This window comes from Protobothrops mucrosquamatus, unplaced genomic scaffold (assembly GCF_001527695.2).
Source record: "Protobothrops mucrosquamatus isolate PMUCROS unplaced genomic scaffold, P.Mucros_1.0 scaffold2459, whole genome shotgun sequence".
NCBI classification, from domain to species: domain Eukaryota; kingdom Metazoa; phylum Chordata; class Lepidosauria; order Squamata; family Viperidae; genus Protobothrops; species Protobothrops mucrosquamatus.
The window spans coordinates 303,216-328,992 of NW_015388531.1; the positions used below are offsets into that span (position 1 = coordinate 303,216).

At 45.1% G+C, this 25,777-nt stretch overlaps 1 protein-coding gene across 1 annotated transcript in view; it reads left to right on the forward strand.

Annotated features, from left to right (window-relative positions):
- Positions 1–25,777, forward strand: part of SOX5 (SRY-box 5) — a 106,074-nt gene that overhangs the window by 21,864 nt on the left and 58,433 nt on the right. The window contains exons 2-3 of the mRNA XM_015825047.1: positions 16,087–16,264; positions 25,186–25,358. Of these exons, the coding sequence (XP_015680533.1) occupies positions 16,087–16,264; positions 25,186–25,358 (351 nt within the window). The remainder of the gene's footprint in view (positions 1–16,086; positions 16,265–25,185; positions 25,359–25,777) is intronic.

The following is a 25,777-nucleotide window of genomic DNA, read 5'->3' on the forward strand; positions in this document are numbered from 1 at the left end:
CCTTCTTCTATTGCCCTCCATCTTTCCCAGCATTAGGCTCTTCTCCAGGGAGTCTTTCCTTCTCATTAGGTGGCCAAAGTACTTGAGTTTCAACTTCAGGATCTGGCCTTCTCAAGAGCAGTCAGGGTTGATCTCCTCTAGGACTGACCGGTTTGATCGCCTTGCAGTCCAGGGGACTCGCAGGAGTCTTCTCCAGCACCAGAGTTCAAAGGCCTCAATTCTTTGGCACTCAGCCTTTATACCTGCACTGAAAAAAGTGACTTATGACTATTTTTTACATTTACAACCAGTGCAGCATCCTCATAGTTACGTGGTCAAAATTCAGATGCTTGGCAACTGGTTCATACACACATCTCACACCCACTTACCTTAGAACAGTTGCAGCGCACACCCCAACACCTGCCTTGCTGGCCCACTTCTTCTGCAACTGTGACTGCTCACTGCTTCTGCGACTGCCTGCACCTCACCCCCGGCCTCCGTTTCACTGTCAGAGGCCTTTCCGGAAGTCCTCTAACAGCAAAACGGAGGCTAGGGGTGATGCACAGAAGCAGCAGCGAGCGGCCGCAGAAGAAGTGGGCCGGTGAGGCAAGGCAGGTGTCGGGGCGTGGGAAGCCTGGCTGTGGAGGTCCTAATGTAAGTGGGTAAGACTTCCCCAGAAAATAAGATCTGATGCCTCTTTTGGAGGCAAAAAAAAAAAAAAAAGACTGGGTCTTATTTCTGGGGAAACAAGGTAATTCAACGCTTGGTTGCATAAACAGAGGCATAGAATCAAAATCATGTGAAGTATTAGTACTTTAGTAAGTGCATCCAGTTTTGGTCACCACGTTACAAAAAAAAACATGTTGAGACTTTGTAAAAAGTGCAGAGAAAAGCAACTAGGATGATTAAAGGCTTGGCAACTAAAGCATATGAAGAACGGTTGCAGGAATTGGGTAGGCTAATCTAGAGAAAGGAAGGACTAGGGGTGACATGATAGCAGTATTCCAGTATTTTGAGGGGCTGCCACAAAGAAGAGGGGGTCAAATTATTCTCCAAAGCACCTGAAGGTAAGACCAGAAACAATGGATGGAAACTAATCAAGGAGAGAAACAACCTGGAATTAAGGAGAAACTTCCTAACAGTGAGGACAATTAACCAGTGGAACAGCTTTCCTCCAGAAGTTGTGGGCGCTCCATCACTTGAGGTTTTTAAGAAGAGACTGGACAGCCGCTTCTCTGAAATGGTGTAGGGTCTCCTACCTGAACAGGGGGTTGGACTAGAGGACCTCCAAGGTACCTGCCAGCTCCATTCTGATTGATTGTACAGTGGAAAACAATCCTGTGCAAGCTGACTGAAATGGTTGCCGTCAAAATAAATTTCACTCAGTTGTTCTTTTTATTACATTGAGCATGAAACACGAAGGAATTAATGTGCCAAATGCATTGGAAAAGCAACATGCCGACTCACTATCTCAGCAAAACAGCATTTGGAAGAGAGGAGCATAAAAGCTTAAAGCTTTCTAGGCAGAAACGCAGGTCATTGTAACCAGACACCATATTTTTTACCGCGGCACCAGGACATCATAGCAAAGAAACAAAAGATGAGATCGGGGGGGGGGGGGTGTGACCTAAAAGAGAAAATGTAGCGTTTGCTGTTTGTCTGATGGCCAGCTGCAGGCTGTAAAATGGGTGTTGGACGATGAACTGTGCAAAAACAGAATGATTAAGTCATATTTCTAGAGGGGGGGGGGTGAAACAGCCAACAATTCAGTGCACTTAGGAGCTGATGTTCCCAGCCACTGGTATGACTCAGAGCAAAGTTGCAGAATGAAATGGAAAAGTATTCTACACAATAAGGCAGCAATTGAAGATGCTCTAAAACAGAGGTCCCCAAACTACCAGGCCGTGGCCTCTTGGCCACTGGGCCACATAGGTGGCTGGCCAGTGTGTGCACGCATGCGGTTATGTTCACCCCCCTTGCACTGGCGCTAGGCTCGACGCAACCCTTGCTGCGATTCTTGCACCAGGGCTAGCCTCAGTGCGACTGTCGCACCATCGTTAGCCTCAGCGCTAGCCTTGATACGATCCTCACGCCGGTGCTAGCCTCGGCGTGACCCTCGCCCCAGCGCTAGGAGCCCCTTTATGGAGTGTGCATGCTCACAGCCTCATTCCCATGTACGTGTGCGCAGCTACATTTGGGTGTGTGTGCACGCACGCATAAAGGTGTCTGCCCCTCTCTTTGCCACTGGGCCACCAACCCAGACCCCTGCTCTAAGAGAGAGAAACTGGGTAAGGAACTAGGTCAGGGGTGTCAAACTCAATTTCATTGAGGGCCGCTTCAGCATTGCGGTTGCCCTCGGGGGGGCGGGTGGGTGGGCGTGGGTGGAATGGGTGTGGCCTACTGGGTGGGCATAGCCAGCTCTACATCATTTGCGTCAAGAGTGCCTGTGGGGGCCTGGACAGGAGTGGGACAGATCTGAGGGTCTCTGGCAGAAAGGGGTGGGACCAGGGCAGAGCCCGTCAAGCCGGATATGTGAAGTAGGCGAGGGCCATTTGCTGGCCACTTCCAGGGGATGGTGCATTTCTTCATTCCTCACAAAGGGTGACACCTCCCCAGCATGCACCCAGGGGGCGGGGCCGACACGGCAGGGGCTGGTTCCTTGCTGTTTCCACATGGCCTTGTGGAGCTAAGACTGAATGCATTTCAGCATAGATGGCCACCACAAAATTGTACATTGGCTCCCGGCCGGCCTGGGCCAGGGCCAAGGGGGCCGTTCCCTCACTGTTTCCAGGATGGCTTCATGGGCCACATGAAACCACTTCGCGGGCTGCATCCGGCCCCCGGGCCTTGTGTTTGACATGTCTGAACTAGGTGTTTATCATCCAGTCTTATGCTTTGCATCTTCTTTTTGATGCTCTAACATTTTGTTATTCCAACAAACAACAAACATCCAAATGAGTGAAGTTGGTTTGGAAACATCTCCCTGGAATTTACCTTGCTCATCATAGCTGAGTAGAACTTTGGACTAAAACAGGAATTTTAATTAAAAAAAATTAGATGTTTTCCCTAGGATTTAAGGGGGGAAAAAGCCCTCTGAGCGTAGGAGGAGAGGATAAACAATAACTAAGAGAGAAGGAACTCAGCTTTATCCCAAACCTTCTTCTCTGGGAAACATTGCCAGATCTTCTATTTCGGTTTTAATCTGATGAAGGAGAACATATATTCCTTAATGATTGTATAAGAACGTCCATCTTCTCAGTGATTTTTTCCACTTCCTACTCCAGATTACAGCTCTGAGATTTCCTGGTTGTCTCCCATCCAAGCACTTTCATCTTGCTAGGAACGTGATTGTTATAATTAGGGGAATGGAGGGTGATAATTATGATCAGCAGGGGCTTGCTGGGAAGGGTATGGTCAGAAAAATGTATGTGAAAAGTATATAGGGCTGTGTGTGCATGATCTATGTAGGTCTCATCCTTGATTGGTGCAATTTTCCTTTGAACTGGAAGTAAACAGGATGGTCAGATTTACTTATACGCTTCTAAGGAATAATTATCTAGGTATGTAGGTTTTGGGGGGCAAGGGGTCTCATTTGTCAATTTATCTTCTAAATTCCTGCACCTGTCAGATTGAAAGGAATTACTTTGGAGAGAAAAATGGATCACAGGCAGTCCCCTGGTTAAGAACAAGTGACGACATTTTTGCCCAAAATTCTGGTTTTTAGCTAAACTGTGCCACAGCGAGCCATTTATTCACTCAATGAATTTGCTTAATGACTGTGGATTCACTTAACATCTATGGCAGCGGTGGAGAACCTATGGCAAGCGTGCCAGAGGTCGCACTCAGAGACCTCTCTGTGGGCACGCGCGTTGTCGCCCCAGATAGAGGGACGTGGGGTCGGGCTGCTCCCCTCCACCTCTCCACGTGTGCAGAGTCTGGGAACAGCTGCGAGAGCTAGGCAGAGAGAAGGGAACCTATAAAAGGAGCAGGTTTTGGCGGGAGAGTGAGTGAGCATCCTTTGGAAGAGACAGTGGGCAGCGAGCGAGTGAGCACATGGCCTTTGGAAGCGACCAGTGGTGGTTTCAAATAATTTAACAACTGGTTCTCCTGGCTGTCCCACCTGCCAGAGACCCCCTGGAACTCCCCCAATCCTGCCCGGCCCCCACCATGAGTAACACTGAGGTGGTCAACGCCTATCCCGGCCACACCCACCCAATCTGCCGTGAGCACCGCAGCCATGTCCACCCAGTGGGCCAGGCCCACCAGGCCCCCGGCGCTAAATAAGTAGCTTTTGGTTGCAGTTTGGATACTCGGTCTCTAAAAGGTTCGCCATCACTGATCTATGGTTTTTCACTTAACAACCACCATAGAAAGGGCCCCAAAATCAAGTCAGTCACATTTCGTGAGCATCACAACTTACAGCTACGATGGGCAGACTCCATTATGGTCATAAATCAAGGAGAACCTATAGAGTAGGGTGGACTGAGAGAACGGCAGGTCCAAAACCGCCCAAGGAGCTTCTGTGTGTGTGACTGTTGTTGTTTTGTTGCTAAGTTGTGTCCATGGATGTTGCACATCAGGCTCCCTGTCCTCCACTTTCTCCCAGAGTTTGTCCAAATTCATGTTCATTGTGTTGATGACACAATCTAACCATCTCCTCCTCTGCCGTCCTCCTCCTTTTGACTTCCATCTTTCCCAGCATCGGGGTCTTTTCCAAAGAGTTCCCTCTTCTCATTTGGTGGCCAAAGTATTTGAGTTTCAACTTCAGTCTCCGTCCTTCCAAAGAACAGTCAGGCTTCATTTCCTTTAGGATTGTCTGATTGGATCTTTTTGCAGCGCAAGGGAAACTCGCAAGAGTCTTTTCTAGCACCACAATTTGAAAGCAATATCTGTGGTGGTCTGTGGGGGGACTTCAATCAGATTCTCCCCGATGGCAGTCCAACACTTTAACCATCCCTCCGTAGTGTCTCTCCTTTCTTCCCTATATCTTACTAATATTAGCTGATTCTTAGATATTTTGTGTTTTTTCCCATCCCTCTTTTTGGGACTTTATATCAGTTGCATTGGCTTCCTTCTTGAGCACAAGGAAAGCTCAGATCTGTATTGGTCTAGTACAGAGGAAACATGGCCCCTTCATGACTTGTGGACTTCAACTCCCAGAATTCCTGAGCCAGCCAGATCTGTATCTGTCTAGTAGAGAGGTGGGGAAACATGGCCCCTTCATGACTTGTGGACTTCAACTCCCAGAATTCCTGAGCCAGCATGATGAGAACCTGAAAAAGGCAGGAGAAGAGATGATCAGGGAATCCTGAAGTGCTACAGGACTCTCTCTCCCTGTCTGTCTGCCTCCCTCACCCGTCTTCTCTCTCCTCCCCCTCTCTTTCTTTCTCTCTCCCCTCTTTCTATCTGTCTCTCTCTCTCTTCCTCCTCTCTCTCCCCCCTCTCTTTCTCTCTCTCTTTCTCTCTCTCTTTCTCTCTCCCCCTCTCTCTCTTTCTCTCTCTCTCTCTTCCTCCTCTCTCTTCTCTCTCTTTCTCTCTCTCTTTCTCTCTTTTTCTCTCTCCCCCTCTCTCCCCCTCTCTCTCCCCCTCTCTCTCTTTCTATCTCTCTCCCTTTCTCCCTCCGCCCCTCTCTCTCGGGGAGAAAAATTATCTAATTCCACCATCCGTCATATGAACATCCTTGCTTAATTTAATACAATTATTCCATCAAGGAGGATAATCTCTGCAACATAATTCATTTACACAACATATTTCACAACCGTCTCTGCCTCGCCGTTTCTTATTACCGTGGCTGATAATTTCACGAGCCCTTATGGGATAAGAGGAAGGGAGCAAAGAAAAGGGACGAACCATGCTTGTGGGTGTGCATGCCTGTCGGCGTGCCCATGTGCATTTTGTGTTTGTACGTAGGGGCCAAGACACAATGGATGCCTCTGGAGGCAATGCCGGAAAAGCATTTACATTGTGCCAGTTGCCACCGGATGTCCATTATTGAAATATTTATTGGTCCAGCATTTGGGGGATAAGCTAGTGAGTCGGCAGATAAGCCAGGGACGGCTGATATTCTTCAGCAGACAACAATGGCACAATTGTCACTGGCCCCAGATGTGCCAGCCAAGGCAACATTATTGTGCATTTATGCTGAAATGAAGATCTCTATGAAAGAGGAGAAAATCGGGAGGGGGGGAGAGAGAGGAGGCCTGGAGTTTTGTTCCCAAAGTCATTTGGGGGATATTTTTATTCATTTTTTTTCCACCACCACCCTTCTGTGGCTTCTCAGATCTCTCTGGCATTGGCGACTGCTTCTCCCCCTCAAAGTCATTTAGCAAGCTGCAGGAGGAGATGGAGGACCTCTCAGAGGTCATGAAAAGCTGCTTTGATATACCAGCCACGATTGGCTTTTGGCCAGATCATTTTAACCCAGCTCATCCCAAAGGTGCTTTTTCAAGAGACAAGTGGACGTCCTTTGTTTTTCTTTGAAGACGTTTCGCTTCTCATCCAAGAAGCTTCTTCAGTTCTTGAAGACCTGAAACGTCTTGAAAAAGCACTTTTGGGACAACCATGATCTGGTCATTTCAGCCTAGCTCAGTGATGGCAAACCTTTTTAGAGACCGAGTGCCTAAAAAACGCCCCCCACCCGTCCCCGCTCTGCTCTGCCCTGCCCGCTGGGCCACCCACCACCTCCACGGCCCACCACAGATCACCCAGGCAGCCCAGCAGCGCCATGGCGGCCACACCCTCCACCCATGCCCCGCAGCAGCATCTGCGCGCAACGGGGCACAAGGGCAGTCTTGTCCCTGCTGCCCAGCTACCATGTCCTTGGCTGCGCTGCTTTGCGTGGGCTGTGCCCGGGAGTGACTCTTCTCCGGGTGGGCTGCTGGTGAAGAGGGGGCCATGAGAGGAGGCGGGGCTGGGGCGACGGTGCGTGTGCTCACAGAGAGGGCTCCGAGCGCCGCCCCTGGCATGCGTGCCATAGGTTCGCCATCACTGGCCTAGCTCATCCCAAAGGTGCTTTTTCAAGAGACAACTGGACTTCCTTTGTTTTTCTTTGAAGACGTTTTGTTTCTCATCCAAGAAACTTCTTGAGTCCTTCAAGAACTGAAGCCTCTTGAAAAAAAGCACCTTTGAGACAACCATGACCTGGATGATTGAGAATCTCCATAGATATTCAGCACAGCTCCCAGGCCAAACCTGCCCATAGAGTGGGCCCTTGAATGCGGAGGTGTCAGTTTGTTTCACTGTTGATTGGCATCGGAGGCTCTTTTAAAAGTGGTGGATTCGAAAAAGAAAAGAGAGAGAGACAAAAAAAGGAAGACAGAGATCTTATGCTGGGCAGAGAAATTCTATAATTCTTTAGCCTTCTTTCCCCTTTCTTATACAGTTGAAGGGCAAAGATATTGCCCCCATCCCCCTGATAGGATTGCTGAAATGTGGTCAACACATTGGGTACTGATGTATGAGAAGAGTAATTTGCATGAATATGTGAACTGAATAATTGTGTGAAAGGAGCAAGTCTCCCTAAAATAAATAAAAATTAGCAGGACTGCAAAGATCAGTGGTTGGTTTGATTCTTGGCTTCAGCGCTTTAGAGGAATAATAGAAACACGTTTCTCTCACACATGAAAGCTAATATCTGGGGAGGCTTCTTCATGTATACTTCATGAAACATCCAGCTATAATGAGGTATGTTTGTATTTAACATTTATAAATCGTCCTTCTGCTGATTCAAGTGCCGTGGGCAATATACAATGGATTTAAAACTAGGTAATAAAAATCCATTGAACACCCTCCTATTTGTGTGTGTGTGTGTGTGTGCGCACAGACACAGGCTCACACGTGAATGTTCAGAATCATTTTTATAAAAGCCCTCGGCAGATTTATAATGGAGGTTCTGAAAGAAGAGGTAGATTTTCATTCTCCTTTTTTTCAAAGTTAATAAAATTGGGAGAGGATTAGCTTTGCTTCGTATCTGAACTGCAGTGCCCCAGTTGCAAGGCACTATAATGATTTGTTTTTAGACTGGCAAAGATTCAGGAGATGGTTATATAAAATAGCAGCTGAAATCCACTGGGTTATCAATAAAGTGCACATAGTTTAAAAAACAAACAAGTAGTTTCCACTCAATGTAGGAGAACAGCTAAAGCTGTGGGGGTGGGGGTTTAAGAGCGTCATCAGTTTAGAATTGTTATGTTGCCACAAATGGTCCAAACTCAACTCCTTTTGAATTCTGTTGACCCTTATCTGATGTCAATTTAGTACTGAACTTTAGTTGGCTAGATGTATAGGCTTAAGCAATAAATCTGAATTGCAACTTAATGTATAATAGTAGTAGTAATAATAATAATAATAATAATAATAATAATAATAATAATAATAATAATAATAATGATGATGGTTCTGATTCTTCCCACGTGACACCTGAATGTGTTTAGAGAAAAAGAGGAAAAATATTTTTGACTAAATGGAAAAAGGAGAGTAAGAATGTTGATTTTTGGAAATTTGTATTACAGCATTTGTATTAGGATTACACCTTGCTCTCTTTGAATGGAATTTTTAATGAAAGTCACTTTTTTCAGTGCCTAACTTTAAACAAATGGCTTTAATGGTTTTAAGTTAAGGACTACCTGTATTCTAATGTAATTTATGATGACCTGTAGGAGAAGAGCAGGTTGATCTAGAAGGCGGAGTTAAACATGTCATCAGCTTAGAATCCTTCCTTTGCCACAAAAGACTCAGGTCCAGACCCCATGGATTCCATTGACCTTGTTATGTTAGTTGCGAAGTCATGTCCGACCCATCGCGACCCCATAGACAACATTCCTCCAGGCCTGCCTGTCCTCTACCATCTTCTGGAGTCCATTTAAGCTCACGCCTACTGCTTCAGTGACTCCATCCAGCCACCTCATTCTCTGTCGTCCCCTTCTTCTATTGCCCTCAATCTTTCCCAGCATTGGGCTCTTCTCCAGTGGGTCCTTCCTTCCCATTAGGTGGCCAAAGTACTTGAATTTCAACTTCAGGATCTGGCCTTCTAAAGAGCAGTCAGGGTTGATCTCCTCTAGGACTGACCGGTTTGAACGCCTTGCAGTCCAGGGGACTCGCAGGACTCTTCTCCAGCACCATAGTTCAAAGGACTCAATTCTTTGACGTTCTCCATTGACCTTATCCAGTGCCAATTGGTTGACCATTGGTTGACTAGATTCTTGTGCATAGATGGCAATAATAAACTCCCCTGTGCTGTGAACTCAACGAATGCTATTGGTTAGTTGCCCCTGACATGTCCTTCTGTTTTAAAGGTAAATTAGTTTGAGGCAACATTGGGTGGGGGTAAAAAAAACAAACCAATCACTCTGTTCCAATATTATATATATATATCTTCCAAGGATGTTCACATGATGTACATTTCTCTGCACTTAGTTTCCCTTTGGCTGTTCCTCAGAAAAGAAATGTGTAGGCATCAACAGGTGATTAAGGCCACCTGGCCTATATTATCATAGGCCAATGCAGTTTTACACAAATGTAATTGCACAGGATGAATCATTTCATTCAGTGCTCAAAACCACTGGAGCTCCATTAGAGGACCATTAAGAGCTCATTGAAGGCAATAGAACTGCTCTCATAATCACTCCCAAGGAAGTCTGTTTCTGGAATGCCACTTTAGTCCTTGCCGGGCTGAAAGAAGACAAAAAAGATTTCCTGTTTCTCCTCCTTTATTATGCTGGCTATTATTATGAAGCCCCAGCTGTGTCTCAGGAAAGTTCTTTAATGTCATATTTAATTTTTTATTTTTTTAAAAAACACAACACCCTCCTTTTTCCGTGAGAGTTGCAGCCCGGTTGATTCAGTATTAAGGTGAGATTTATGTGCGGCAATTTACAAAAGGCTGAGGGGAGTGTGATATTTAACAAGTAGGATAAAACCGATTGGCTCAAAGGCCGACTTGCTAGAAATGATTGACAGGAAGCAGAATAGTTGCTTTACTTGAATGCAGTATTTATTTCTGAGATTTAGGAAGTGTAGAGTCTCAATCAAACCGGTTGTAGGAGAAGGAATAATGGCAGAACCTGGGGGCGGAGTTAAAAGAGGGATCAGCCTGGAATCCCTATATAGCCACAAACAAACTAAGGCCAACCTCTCTCGAAGTCCGTCTAACTCTAAGCAGGTGTAACCTTTAATTGAGAAGATTCCTGTGCATAGGCTTTTTAGAGATATGGGGAGTCCTCAACATACAACCATTCGTTTATGGACCATTCAAAGTTACAGCCGTACTGAAAAAAATGACTTATGACCAGTTTTCACACTTATGTCCATTGCAGCATCCCCATGATACTTGGGAACCCACATGCATTTACCACAGTTGCACCAGCCTGGGGTCCTGGCATTGTCAATTGCAGCCTCATTAGGGAGGTTCTGACAGGCAAAGTTAATGGGGGAAGCCAGATTCACTTAACGACCTCACGGCTCACTTCACAAGTTTGGGGATTTACTGAACGACCAGGGCCCCTAAGGGTCACAAAATGGGGAACCACTCACTGAACAACTGTCTCGTTCGGCAATGGAAATTTGGGGCTCCGTTGTGATCATAAGTTGAGGACTACTTATAAGTCAGTTTAATTGGACCTTCACTTGTGAATCTGGTCTTTTGTGCCTGGCAGCAGTGTACAAAATCAACTGACAGTAAAGCAATATTTTTGCACTATTCTTTTAAAAAAATTATATGCCGCCCACCTCAATCTGCAAACTCTAATTCAATCCCCCCAAATAACATATAAGGAACGGTTGCTGGAATTGGGTATGTCTAGTTTAATGAAGAGAAGGAAGAGGGGTGACATGATAGCAGAGTTCCAATATCTCAAAAGCTCAACCTTTCTTAGTTTTTTTTTCTCTAATTGTGAATGATTGAGATTGTTGCTTATTTCATATTGACAACTCTCCTTGGATTTTTTTTTTATGTAAAGACACATGGAAATTAAAAAAAGACTTCACATTCCCCACAATATACTACTTATGCCAGTATGACTAGATGGTTCTCTGTGATACCAATAATGGAGAATATTTATAGCTCAGGGTTGAAACCGGGTTGAGGGGGGTCCCTGGTGCTCTCTGGGCTTTGTTGTTTTCTTGCAGATGTTTCATTACCCCATTAGGTAACATCATCAGTGCTAGGGATGATTGTCTGAGTCAGTCTTTTCTTATGGATGTTGAGACAGTACTATACCGGTCTCTGCTCAGATTTTTTAAAATTATATTTCTTATAACCCAACCTTTTAGAGCTGGGGTCTTCAAACTTGGCCCTTTTATGACTTGTGGACTTCAACTCCCAGAATTCCTCAGCCAGCGTGCCTGGCTGAGGAATTCTGGGAGTTGAAGTCCACAAGTCATAAAAGGGCCAAGTTTGAAGACCCCTGTTTTAAAGGTTTAGAACAATAAAATAGCCATTGATGCAATCAGCTCACTTAAAATATTCCACTTTCAAGGATGGATGGATGGATGGATGGATGGATGGATGGATGGATGGATGGATGGATGGATGGATGGATGGATGGATGGATGGATGAAAGTGTTAGTAATGGAACAGTACAAGGAGCAACAAAGAGAAAAAATAAATTTTGAAAGAAACATTAAAACAAAACTTGAGTGTCTCTGAAGCATTTAGACCAGCGATGGCAAACCTTTTAGAGACCAAGTGCCCAAACTGCAACCCAAAACCCACTTATGTATCGTCGGGTGCCGGGTGGGCGTGGCCAATTGGGTGGGCGTGGTTTTGGTGATAACAGCAGACTGGGTGGGACTAAAAAGTTCAATCAATCAATTCCAACTTTCCGAGATCTTTTTTTTCCCGCAAGAAGTTGAAATTGATTGATTGATTGAACCTTTTTTTTTTTTTTGCACATGGCGGCAGAGGCCTAAAGCGAAAAGGTTTTATAAAACCCAGCTGAAGGCCTAGGACTGGGGCGACAGCGCGCATGCCCACAGAGAGGGCTCTGCGTGCCACCTGTGGCACTTGTGCCATAGGTTCGCCACCATGGATTTAGACAATCTGAGAGTAAGGGACCTGCTCATGGTTTGACCACCAAGGTGCCCACAGGATCTAACAGTTTAACCAGAGTAGCAAAACAAATGTTGAGATCTTACAATGTAAACCGCAAACCCTATGCATAAACCATAATGTTACTACAATTATTTTTGTTAGTTGCTTCTCCCTTAATGTTTTTCCCTTATTGCAGAAGTTAGAATGACTTTTACATTTTATTATATCTTATTTTTCAAATAGAATAACACCTGGGAATAGATCAGACATATGACATTGGACAGGGCAGTCTCACATTGTGGTGATCAGTGGATCTCAACCTACAAAATATCCTTGGCTGATCAAGCATGTGCTCCACCACTGTTTAGATGTTATTCCTCTACTACAGGGATCTTCAAACTTGGCCCTTTTATGACTTGTGGACTTCAACTCCCAGAATTCCTCAGCCAGGCACGTGTGCCTGGCTGAGGAATTCTGGGAGTTGAAGTCCACAAGTCATAAAAGGGCCATATTTGAAGACCCCTGCTCTACTGCATCATCGAATGGATGGCACCTTCAGCCCTGCAGGAGGGAAAATTAAAAATTTGGCCATGAAGTTGAGTATGAGTTTTCAGCACTCATATCCAGGGAATGCTCTTAAAACCAAACTTAGATGAAGCATAAAAGACTAGCATGGTAGCCTCTCATAACGATGGCTTTCTTTTGTAGGGAAAAATGGAACTGGCATCTACCTAATTAATATAAACCCATCCTAGCAATGCAACACTAATGTATTTTGCAGTAATTATATCCCCCCCTCCCTATAGTTGGTGATGTATCTTCTTCACAGATGAGATCATTAGCTTTTGATATATGCAACAGAGCAAACTGTGTAGAACACAGAAATTCAGCTTCTATAAGCAAGGCCAACTTTAATGCGCATTCAGAACCTTCTCACCCTAATAATCAAGATTGGTGCTGGCTTACATTATGCTCCGTTATTTTGACAAGTACACAGGCATGTCGGCTCTGAGGTTATATCACAACAAATAAATAAACAAAAGCCGGGACCTTGTAAAAGCCTAGTGTAGACACTTCTTTTATGTATGTGTTTATTGGTTAGTCTTTTAAGCCGCCACAATCAGAAGACTCTCGTAGTTAATTGTGATCTCTCTCCTGAAATAGCAAAGAGGGGTTAAGAGCAACAGTTGATGTTGCTACCAAAGTGGTACCTCAACCATCCATCTTCCCAAAACCCTTTTCGTAGAAGCATAGAAAACTGACGGCAGAAAAAAGGACCTAGTGGTCCATCAAGTCTGTCCTTCGAGTTAATTTGTTTTTACTTTTCTTTTGAATTTATTTATTTATTGTTTTTTAAATATTATTCTTATGTTTTATTTTTATTTTATTTTTTCCTCTCTCTTTTGCCTCTCACAAACGCAGCTATTTTACAGGTACCGTGGTCTAGCTCCGTTTTTGCAGTGGTCTAATCATAAATGCCTCCCTGCACCTCAAATGCAGTGGCTTGGCACCTTTAAACAGTGGTGGGCCAAATCTTTTGCTTCCCTTGCCCTTGCCCCATGTTTGAAGCTGGGATTGAGTTCAGTTAAAGAGGAGCCAGAAGAAGTAGCAGGGTTTGAATTCACGTGGGGGTCAGGTGATACCGCTGCATCTTGGAGGTGACAAGGCTGGCTTGGTCGCTCAACAGTGAGAAACTGGTGAAGTGGGCACAGCAGCACTTGCATTTCTGTGCTGCATGAGAAATGCACAACTTCCTTCCCCTGTCTTGACCAGTTTCTACAAGGAGACGATCAAGAGCATCCTGTCATACAGCATCACAGTCTGGTTTGGAAGCATCCCTGCTTCAGACAGGAAGGTGGTGCAGAGAGTGGTGAGGACAGTAGAAAAGATCATTGGCAGTTCCCTCTCTTCCATCCAGGACATAGCACAGAGGCGCTGCTTGAGCAGAGTCTGTAAGGTTATCTGGGACACTACACATCCTCTTCACAACCTATTTTCCTTGTTACTTTTTGGGAGGGGGCTTCGCAATATCCGTAGCAGAACATCCAGATTCAGCCATAGTTTCATTCCATACAGCATTAACCTTGTGAACTCTCAAGCTTCCTCCTTCCGTTATATATTCAAGATGGACAGTATTTAATATTTATTTGTTATGTATATGTAGGGATGTGGGTCTATACATATGTTGCATATAGTATGTTTAGGTGTGTGTCATGTATGTGTTTCACTTTGAGAGCAGGCAACTAAATTTCATTTTTGATGTGTGCCGTTGTGCCCACAGTAAAACAAATGACAATAAAGGTTATCATAAATCTTAAATAACGACCTTTAACTTAAAAGAAAGCTCTCATATATGGTACAGGTAGTCCTTGATTTATAACCAATTACTTAGCAGCTATTTGGAGTTATGATGGACAACCCCCTCCCCCAGAAAAAGATACTTACAACCCATTTTCAAAGTTCTAAAATCTGCCCTCCTCCCACAGCCACGTGACTGCATTTTGCCACTCAGAACAGACATAACCATTTCCAGAAGATCACATGGCCACGGTTTACAACATTTTTTTTCCGGAAACCAGCATTTTCTTCTAGATTCTGGCCAAAAAAACAACAACCCTGGCCCAGAGCAAAGAATGGGTTTGTTTAACAACCACACATTCATGTAACAACCACAGTGTTCGTTTCAATTGCAGCGTTTGCCATATGCTAAATAAATGAATCAACCACAGGGTTCATGGAATAACCACGGCAAAATAGGTTGTAAAATTGGGTCTACTCACACATCGTGACCCGTTTATAACTATCACGACTTACGACCGTAAATGTGGGGCTCAATTATGGTTGTAACCTGAGGACTACATTTATGTGAGGAGATAAAGCCGTGGGGTGGGGCGGTGGCTATGACACTGGGCTGGTTGGTGGGAAAACCAGCAGCCTAGGTTCAAAACCTGAGCTCCATGCAATGAAGTGAGCTCCCATCCTCGCTCCAGCAACTTGCCGACCTAGCAGATTGAAATCATGCAAACGCGAGCAGATAAATAGGTACCACTTCGGTGGGAAGGTAACAGCGCTCCATGATGTCATGCTGGTCACATGACTGGGGGAATGTATCTCCTCCCTATAGCAGAGGTGCCCAACCTTTTGGGCACCAGGGACTGGTTCTGTGGAGAAAGGTTTTTCCATGGACCGGAGAGTGCGTGGTTTTGTGTGCTGCCTGCATCTCGCGGATGGGGCTTTGCTTGTTTGTGCAGACCGGTTGCTGGCATGCCGCGGCCCGGTACCAGTCTATGGACTGGGAGTTGGGGACCCCTGCCCTATAGGACAGCGCTGGATCAAATAGAGATGAGCGCCACCTGCTATAGTCGGCAATGACTAGTGGAGTAAAAACAGTGGTGGGACTCAAATATGTGAACAACTGGTTCTCTGTGTGGATGCCGCTTCCGGAAGTCCATTCTGGGCCCGGGCAACAAAAAATTAGCTACCGGTTCTGCCGACGTGGTGCGAACTGGCTGAATCCCACCACTGAGTAAAATCCATAAGGACACTTTTACCTTACCTTTATAAGCACACAGAGGGACAGGTTCACTGGTTAGGTGAGGACAGTAGGGGAAAAAGATCCAAGATGCAGAGGTTCTCAGAGTCTAAAGAGCAAAGACATGTAGAGCAGGGGTAGTCAACCTTGGCTCTTTTATGACTTGTGGACTTCAACTCCCAGAATTCCTGAGCCAGCTAAGCCGGCTCAGGATTTCTGGGAATTGAAGTCCACGAGTCATAAAAGAGCCAAGGTTGACTACCCCTGATGTAGAGGATGTCATGTTAAAGACAAGGGCCTTCTCCTTTCCAGCTGCTTTCAGATTAAAGTTCCTTCCCTTCTCCCAACTTTGTGGATTTTTACAGAGGTTTCGATTGCAAAGGGGCAACCCAAACCGTGCCTCTTTTAGAGGGATGAAGGAATCTCATGAATACAGAGAGTGAAATTACGTCTGACATCCAAGTTGACAAGGAGCCCCAATTAGTGGTGGCCGAATCAGCAACCGTACAGTGCATCTCATGGCTTGGTCTTCTTCTTTCCATTTTAGGACGATGTGGCCCAGCCGTTGAATCTCTCAGCAAAGCCCAAGACAAACGACAGCAAGTCTCCCTCGTCACCTACTTCTCCTCACATGCCATCGTTGAGAATAAACAGTGGGTGCAGCTCGTTGAAATCTTCGATGCCGGCAACGTTAGCTAGTCCATCAGCCAGAGTCAACACAATAGGTAAGAAGATCTATTATGCTTGAAGTCAGCCATTCGTAGCCTATGGGCCTCTTAAGCTGCTATGCCAGTGGTGGCGAACCTTTTAGAGACCGAGTGCCCAAACTGCAACCCAAAACTCACTTATGTATCGCCAAGTGCTAGCTGGGCGTGGCCCACTGGGTGGGCATGGCTGTGGTGGTCATGGCAGACTGGGTGGGTGTGGCCAAAGTGGCGTCACCTCGATATTGCTCGTGGGGATGGACGCCTTTGGGGGCCGGGCAGGGTTGGGGGAGATCCAGGGGGTCTCTCTGGCAGGTGGGGTGGTGGGCAGGAGGCTCATCCTGCGGGGTGAGGCAAGGCGAGGCAGGGTGGGAGTGCCATTTCCATGGGGCAAGGTGAGGCAAGGGCCGGGGAAGCTGCTGCCTGACACCATTGGCTCCCGCACACAGAGGCCAGTGAGCGCATGGGGGCCGACAGTGTCCGTCAGCAGCCACAGCCTGCCAGCTCCTCAGCTGGTGCACTCTGGAGCTGGACAGCTGGCTGACAACTGAGGTGATGCAGTGGGTCGTGCCCGGGAAAAGGAGAGCATGCGAGACCAGGAGGGACGGGACTGGGGGGAGGGAAACCAGCTGTGCTGGGATGCATCAGGCTACGTAGGACCTCGGTGAGTTAGTGGGCAGCTGGTTGAAGAGGGACGGTTGCCATCTCCGGGGCATGGCGCGCGTGCCCACAAAGAAGGCTATGAGTGCTGTCTCTGGCCATAGGTTCGCCACCACTGTGCTATGCCCTCTCTCCCATATCCTGTGATTGGATCACAAATATTTGAGCCATTTTTCAAGGGTTTGCAAAGAGATAAGATTGATTAAGGGAACCATTTGTTTCCTACAGACCTTTCGATCTCCCCCTTACCGTTCACAACCCCTCTAGAATATCGCACCTATTCAACAATACAATTATGGATGTGAGTTGTAATGGGTCTTGGTCAATGTTATAGTTAACTGCGAACGAAAAAGCCAAATAAATGTATGCTTGTAATATTAACACCTTAAATTGTAAATTAACATCAATAGATTATGTTGCTCTCTCTTTTCTCAATAGCCTAAGCCATCTAGATAATAGAAGGTCTAATTTTCAGAGGTATTATACAAAAATCAATGCATTGAAAAAAAAACCCACAGTGCATTAAGATTTATAGTGATACAGGTAGTCCTCAACTTAAAACCACAACTGAGCTCAAAAGTTCTATTCTATTCTATAAGTGAGACATTTACTGAGTTTTGCCCCCATTTTATGACTTTTCTTGCCACATTTGTTAAGTGAACCTCTGCAGTTGTTAAGTTAGTAACACGGAGGTTAAGTGAATCTGGCTTCCCCATGGACTTTGCTTGTCAGATCAAAAGGTGACCCAGCGACACTGGAACCGTCATAAATATGAGTCAGCTGGCCAGTGTCTGAATTTTGATCACATGACCACGGGGATGCTGCAACGGTTTTAAGTGTGAAAAACGGTTTCTGTTTTTGCTGCTGCTGTTGTAACTTGGAGCGATCATTAAACAAACTGTTGTTAAGTCGAAAGGTGTAGGTCAGGGGTAGGCAACCTTGGCTCTTCTATGACTCGTGGACTTCAACTCCCAGAATTCCTGAGCCAGCATGGCTCAGCTTGGAAACCTCTCCCTTTCCCCTCAGCATGGCTGGCTCAGGAATTCTGGGAGTGGAAGTCCACAAGTCATAAAGCGGCCTAGGCCTAGGGCAGGGGTAGGCAACCTTGGCTCTTTTATGACTCGTGGACTTCAACTCCCAGAATTCCTGAGCCAGCATGGCTCAACATGGAAACCTCTCCCTTTTCCCTCAGCATGGCTGGCTCAGGAATTCAGAGTTTCCTGCCTAAGCAGGGGGTTGGTCTAGAAGACCTCCAAGGTCCCTTCCAACTCTGTTATTTTGTATTGACTATTCTGCATTATATTCTAAATGAAGAGTCCTTGGTGCTCTCCGAGCTTGGTTGTTTCCTCGCAGACGTTTCATTACCCAAACTAGTACAAATTAGTAATGAAACATCTGCAAGAAAGCAACCAAGCTCAGAGAGCACCAAGGACCCCTCATTTCAACCCTGAGCTACAAATAGTCTCCTTTATCTAGTCCTCTTCTTCTTTTTCATAAGACAGTAAGTGAAGGAAACATAGAAGTACGGTAAATGTGCACCACTAAAAACGTATTAGGTTTGGAAAGCTTTATCTCGTTGCTTCTAATCACCTGGCTTGTTTCAGATGGCAGAACAAGGCCTCAAGGCTTAAAGCAGTGTTTCTCAACCTTGACAATTTTAAGGCATGTGGACTTCAACTCCCAGAATTCCACAGCCAGCATTGCTGGCTGTGGAATTCTGGGAGTTGAAGTCCACATGCCTTAAAATTGTCAAGGTTGAGAAACACTGGCTTAAAGGAACGTTGGACATGATTAAAATCACACCTACAACCCACCAGATAGCATAACACAGTTCTCTCAGAAACACACATCCTCCCCATTCCGTGCTAGTAGGAAATCTTAACAACCTTCCAGAACGCAAGGAGGATAGGGACCCACCACACTGCAACAGGGAATCTGTTCCATAAGATGAGGACGGATAGAGAAAAGGCTTGCTTTCCAGGTCCCACCAGATGTCCACATTTAAGATAGGGCATTAGGACTCTAAGCAACTTCGTAATTTTTCTCTTTCCGACTTCCTAGCCTTTTTTCTCCAGCCTTTGGAATCCTTGCCATTTTCGTCCTCCCCTTTCACCGACATGTAGATTTCAAAAGGCTGTACCTGTAATGAGTGATAATGTAATTGGATAAAAGCTGTGAGGATGACTGGAGTTGTAAAGGTCACTCTTGTAAGGAGAATTAATGTGTTCGACCATTAATAAACCATGGGAAACTGTGGACCAAAAGATAACATACTTAAGCTATTGTTAATGACACAAACTTCATCACCACATATCTTTATAAGACAGATACAGAAAAGGGCTTTTGGGGGGTTATAGACTGGATCATGGTACATGTTGTCTAGGATACTGGAGCCTGCCCACTTCCTCTCCCTCCCTCTTGGCACTTCCTCCTTACTGGTAGCTACTTTAGGATTAGAGCAGGGGTCTTCAAACTGGGCCCTTTTATGACTTGTGGACTTCAACTCCCAGAATTCCTCAGCCAGGCACGCTGGCTGAGGAATTCTGGGAGCTGAAGTCCACAAGTCATAAAAGGGCCACGTTTGAAGACCCCCTGGATTAGAGTCAGTAGCTGATGATAGAAAGCTGATTCTTGCCTTCCTGCTGCTCTTGACCGATCCTGGCTACTTGTAGGCATTGAATGGAGACATCTGCTTAGGCTAGAAACAGCCAATCTAGAAGCAAGCATTCAAAGAGCATCACGGTAGCTGTTTTTGCATGACACACATAACAAGCCAAAGACCAACGGATGAGTTTGAATGTCATACAAAGTTTGGTTAAAACAGTGGTTAGTTGTGTGTGTGTGTCTCTCTCTCTATTTCTCTTTCTCTGTGGGTATGGTTTTCTATCCATGTAGAAAAAGGTTACTGCAATCACGAGGTTAAAGCATTCTGTGAATGCAACTAGGCTGTTTGGTCCTGATGACAAAACTGACCAGGTTTATCTGTATAGCCCAGGGGTAGGCAACCTTGGCTCTTTTATGACTTGTGGACTTCAACTCCCAGAATTCCTGAGCCAACATGGCTCAGCATGGAAACCTCTCCCTTTCCCCTCAGCATGGCTGGCTCAGGGATTCTGGGAGTCGAAGTCCACAAGTCATAAAAGAGCCAAGGTTGCCTACCCCTGGTATAGCCTTTCTCTCCCTGAACTGTTATTAAATTGAACTTGGGTGGACAACTTATCAATTAGAAGATGGGTTTGGGTGGGTGATTTTGGGCCAATCACCAGGAGACAGTGTGTTCTAGTTCCAGCTTAAGCATGAACGCCAGCTGGATGACTTTCTCTCAGCCTGGCCCACTTCACAGGATTGTTGTTATGAGGAAAATAGGAGGAAGGAGTATTATGTACATTTGCCACCGTGAGCTACTAATAAAGGCAGGGTAAAAATCTAATACACAATAAATAAATAAAATAAGGACACTTTTTCATGCACTCCAGAGCTTGTACAGTCCCTGGAGATTAATGAAGGGAGCAGACCTGTATTAATCTGCTCATCCAGGGTCTAGGTCAGTGATGGCGAACCTTTTAGAGACTGAGTGCCCAAAAACTGGCCCCGCCCCCTGCCCCACCCCTACCCCGTCCCCCACCTCGCCTGCCCGCAGGGCCACTCACTGCCTCCAGAGCCCGCCGCAGATCGCCCAGGCAGCCCAGTAGCGCCGTGGCGGCCACGCCCTCTGCCCGCGCCCTACACAATCAACTGTGCAGGATGGGGCATGAGGGCAGAGTCTTGTCTATGCTGCCTGGCTGTCATGTCCTTGGCTGCGCGGTTCCGTGTGGGCCATGCTCGGGGGTGACTCTCCTCCAGGGGGGCTGCTGGTGAGGAGGGGGTCGTGGGGGCAGGCGAGGCTGGGGTAATGGCACGTGTGCCCACAGAGAGGGCTCCGAGTGCCACCTCTGGCACACGTGCCATAGGTTCGCCACCACTGGTCTAGGTCTAATGTACATAAGAACAGAAAGCTAGGCTTCTTAGGAAATAGGCTAAACGAGGGCATTGCAACCCAAATATTTAATTTTGCTCGTCTTTGTCAAAATAAGGATGCCTGCAAACAGAGCAACATTGCCCGCTTTATCTTGCAGATCCCAGGCCAAACCATGATCCTACACCTCGTTCTTCGTAATGCATAAAAGATCTGTAATGGCTTCCTTTTCCAGCAGTGATTGGAAAGTTCTCCAAATCCTTGGTTTCAATTTCCAAAGCAAGCTAGAACTGCCAGCTCTGTTTCTTCCTAAACGGTTTTTAAAAAAGCGTTTTAGGGGGAGATTAAAAAAAAAGCAAAAAAAACAAAACAAAACCCCATGCCCACACCGTGGCAGCAATCCAAAGATTCTTAGCAGGGTTAGTCTGAACCAATCTGACACCAGTTCCTCTTCCCCCCCACCCGCCCCGCAAGGTTTCAAAGCGGTGTGCAAGGAGTCCGTGTTGCGCATTCTTTGGCAAGCGGCGGATCAGATAGAAGGCCCGAGCCATACAACCGAGGATGTGTAATCTGACATGATTAGACAAGGCTCTTTAGGAACACAACATTCATAATTGAGACAAAAGAAAAGAGTATTAATAACACTTCCCTAACACGGCAGTTAGCCATTTTATATTTCCTTTCTTTAATCTTGCTGTTTTTCAACAAATCATGGGATTTAATAGCATGTTTTGGCAGATTAGAGGATTTATAGCCCAGATGTTTTTTGTTCTAAAAATGGATTAGGGCGTAAAGTTTGCTGGAATCTATAAAACATGTTGAGGCAAGCCGGTCATTTTCCCTATGATTAGAGACAGCCTTCTGTCTTGCAGCCCCACCATCTGTTACAATTCACCAATGGATCTGGTTAGATTTAGCCTCATGTCACAAACAGAAGCCTCTTTTCCGGTCAATTTCATATTACAGTTTTCGGGGCTTTATAAAACGGGGGGGGGGGGGGGGGTTAAAAAGAAAAAAAAAAGGAAAAGAAAGGAAGAAGAAGCTCTAGGTTTGAAAGGATATATATATAAAAAAGGAAGATTGTGATGGCCAATCTTAACTTCCAACGCACGTTGCACATAAGCAGATCCTGGAGTATGAAATTTTAATCCCCAGCCGTCTTGCACACATGCTCGTATCTACTGATATAGTCAAGGGGATGAACCCCCAAGGGATAGATTTGAAACAAAAGAGCATTTGAATTAAAGCCTGTAACATGTGGAAAGTGAAGTGTTTCAGTTCTGGTGAAAGCTATAACTCAGCATGTGGGGGTACGTGTGTGTGTGAGAGAGAGAGAGGGGGGGAGAGAGAGAAAAGGGTGCGAGTGTACAAGTGCGAATTGCATCAAGAAATGAACATTATACCAAGCCTTAGCAGAGTGAGAATCGACTTTAAACTCTCTGGCTGAAGCACAGTTAGTATGGTGCATGGACTGCTTTTTCACTGTGTTTGTACACGTGTGTGGATTAATTTATCCGAGCATGACATTCAGTGGCATAGTCTGATCATTCATCTAGTCCAGGGGTAGGCAACCTTGGCTCTTTTATGACTGGTGGACTTCAACTCCCAGAATTCCTGAGCCAGCATGGCTCAGCTTGGAAACCTCTCCCTTTCCCCTCAGCATGGCTGGCTCAGGAATTCTGGGAGTTGAAGTCCACCAGTCATAAAAGAGCCAAGGTTGCCTACCCCTGGTATAGTGGTTAAGCAAGATAGAAACTGAGAGATCATGAGTTTTGTTCCTGTGTTAGGCATGAAGCTAGCTGGGTGATTTTGTGCCAGTCACTCTCTCTCAGCCCTAGGAAGTAGGTAATTATAAAATGGGGCAGAGAGAGAGAGAGAGAGAGAGAGAGAGAGAGATAAATGATAGATAGATAGATAGATAGATAGATAGATAGATAGATAGATAGATAGGTAGGTAGGTAGGTAGGTAGGTAGGTAGGTAGGTAGGTAGGTAGGGATAAGTGGGATTCAGGTCATTTAATCCAGCATAAAGTTTGGAAAAACAGCCAAGCAAATCCTTCTGTGATATGAAGTGATGAACAAGGCTTGTTTTCTAAAATGCAGAAGTTATTTGGGTTTTTGGAACTTTCAGTGTGCACAAAGTCCTATGGCGTTAGGGGAAACTAGACAAGGAATGCTTGCTAAATGATGGTTTCAGTGTGGCTTGTTCAATCAATCACAAGTGAATTTGCACAATTTCCTAAATCATAAACAAATTATACTCCAGCTGAGCCCTTTTTTCTGAATCCAGCCATAGGCAGACAAACACAGCTAAAGATGGTTTCCTTTTACAGTTTTTTAAAATGCACTTTTTGGGAGCCAGCAAATTGTAGATTTTGGCATGTAAATGACTTATGACTGGGATACATATCTGAAAGTCTAAACCAGCATCAAAATGAGAAGGAAATCTATTTCATACCCATTCCTACATGCACTTCTTCATTTAAATCCCAGTTCAGTTATTTTCTTCCATAAAATCATGATTTTGGGATTAGGGGATTTATTTTTTATTTTTATTTTTGGCATTTCATCTTTGCCTTCACTGCTTTTAACAATCTTCATTTTCTTTGCATTCCTTTGCTCTACACTGATACAAAATACCAACTGAATTAACATTAAGCACACCTGCTGAAGTGAGACTTTTGTTCATGAAAGTCTACTCTGAAATAAAAAATGTTAATCTTTAAGTCACTGGGACCCTTCCACAATTAAGCCGCTGAGCAGCTTATCTAGTTGCACGTAGAGTAGGGATAACAGCAATAGCACTTGGACTTATAGACCGCTTCACAGTGCTTTAGAGCCCTCTCTAAGTGGTTTACAAAGGTCAACCTATTTGTTCCCAACAATCTGGATCCTCATTTTACTGACCTCGGAAGGATGGAAGGCTGAGTCAACCTTGAACCGGTCAGGATCGAACTCCTGGCAGTCGGCAGAATTAACCTGCAATACTGCATTCCAACCACTGCACCACCACGGCTCTTTTAACGGCTTATTGCCAAAATTAGAGAAATTCAATATGGCATATGGATTTCAGGCCAGCTGTGAAAATGTTCTGCCACAGAGTATTCTGATTCAAGCTAACTCAAACATTCTGGAAGTGATCTATCTTCAAAACAAGCCTAATGTGGATCTCTTCCAAAAATGCAGAAGAGTCCATTTCGGGATCAAAACATTGTGTGACAGAACATTTTGCACACCCATAACCTTCAGGAATAATTGGTTATTATTATTGTTGTTGTTGTTGTTGTTGTTGTTGTTGTTGTAATGCATAAAAGTACAGATAATTCTCGAGTTACAGCAATTCCTTTAGTGACCGTTCAAGTTACAATGGCTCGGAAAAAAGTGAGATTATGTCCATTTTTCACACTTACGACCACTGCAGCATTCCCGTGGTCATGCGTTCAACATTCAGATGCTTGGCAAACTGACTCATATTTATGACGGTCGCAGTGTCCCGGGGTCAGGTTACCTTTTGAGACCTAATAAGCAAAATCAGTGGGGAAGCCAGATTTACTTAATAACCATGTTACTAGCTTAACAACTGCACTGATTCACTTGCCAGAAAAGTCAGAAAATGGGGCAAAATTTTTGTTAACAAGTGTCTCGCTTAGCAGCAGAAATCTGGGACTCGACTGGAGTCGTAAGTCGAAGATTACCTGCCTATTTGAGGGCAAGGGAGAGAGAAAAAAATGAGCCATTTTCTAGCTCTCTTTGTCCATTGTTTCTCTCTTCATCCATTTCTCAAACTTGAAAGAGTTTCCAGAGAGTACCAACCACCCAAATTTCTGCTGGCAAGTTCAATGGGGCTTCCTCCCAAGTATGAGATGTTGTGGACTTCAATTCCCAGAATTCCCCAGCCAGCATGGCCAGAATTCTGGGAGTTGAAGTCCACACCTCTCAAAGTTGTCAAGGTTGAGAAACACCGCAGTCGATAATTCCATCCTTGTTGTACCAATCAATCATTCGCTTCCCTCTTTGGTTTTCAGTCCCTCTTTGGTTTTGTGTTAAAATAAATTAAGCAAGGAAATTGACCTCTCGTAATTTTCAAGGCACGCATATGCTGCTAGAGCAGGGGTCTTCAAACCTGGCCCTTTTACGACTTGTGGACTTCAACTCCCAGAATTCCTCAGCCAGGCACATGTGCCTGGCTGAGGAATTCTGGGAGTTGAAGTCCACAAGTCGTAAAAGGGCCAAGATTGAAGACCCCTGTGTAGAGAAAACATTTGAAGGTTTTGACGATAATCGTATTTCTGTTTATGCCCTCTTTTGCCTTCTGTCTTCTTCCCAGATATCCTCTCCTCCATCACATCATCAGGTTACTTAAATGATCATGATGCTGTTACCAAGGCGATTCAGGAGGCTCGGCAAATGAAAGAACAGCTCCGGCGAGAACAACAGGTGCTGGATGGAAAAGTTGCAGTTGCAAACAGTTTGGGTTTAAACAACTGCAGGACAGATAAGGTGAGTATCCGAGGCCCTTCTTGAGCTCTAGTTATGACGTTGTGCTCTTCAGTCCAAATTCAGCTTCGACTTTTGAAGTGTGGGGAAAAAAAATAGTTAAAAACTTTTCAGTAGCTCTAGCTAAATATTATGGTAGTATAACACAATCTTGGTCTTACTGACCTGGAGACAGATCTAAGGATAACAACTGATGTCTTTCGCTCTGCGTTTCTGGGTCCAAGTTGTCTTTTATGCTGCTGCTGCTGCTGCTGCTGCTGCTTCTTCTTCTTCTTCTTCTTCTTCTTCTTCTTCTTCTTCTTCTTCTTCTTCTTCTTCTTCTTCTTCTTCTTCTTCTTCTTCTTCTTCTTCTTCTTCTTCTTCTTCTTCTTCTTCTTCTTCTTCTTCTTCTTCTTCTTCTTCTTCTTCTTCTTCTTCTTCTT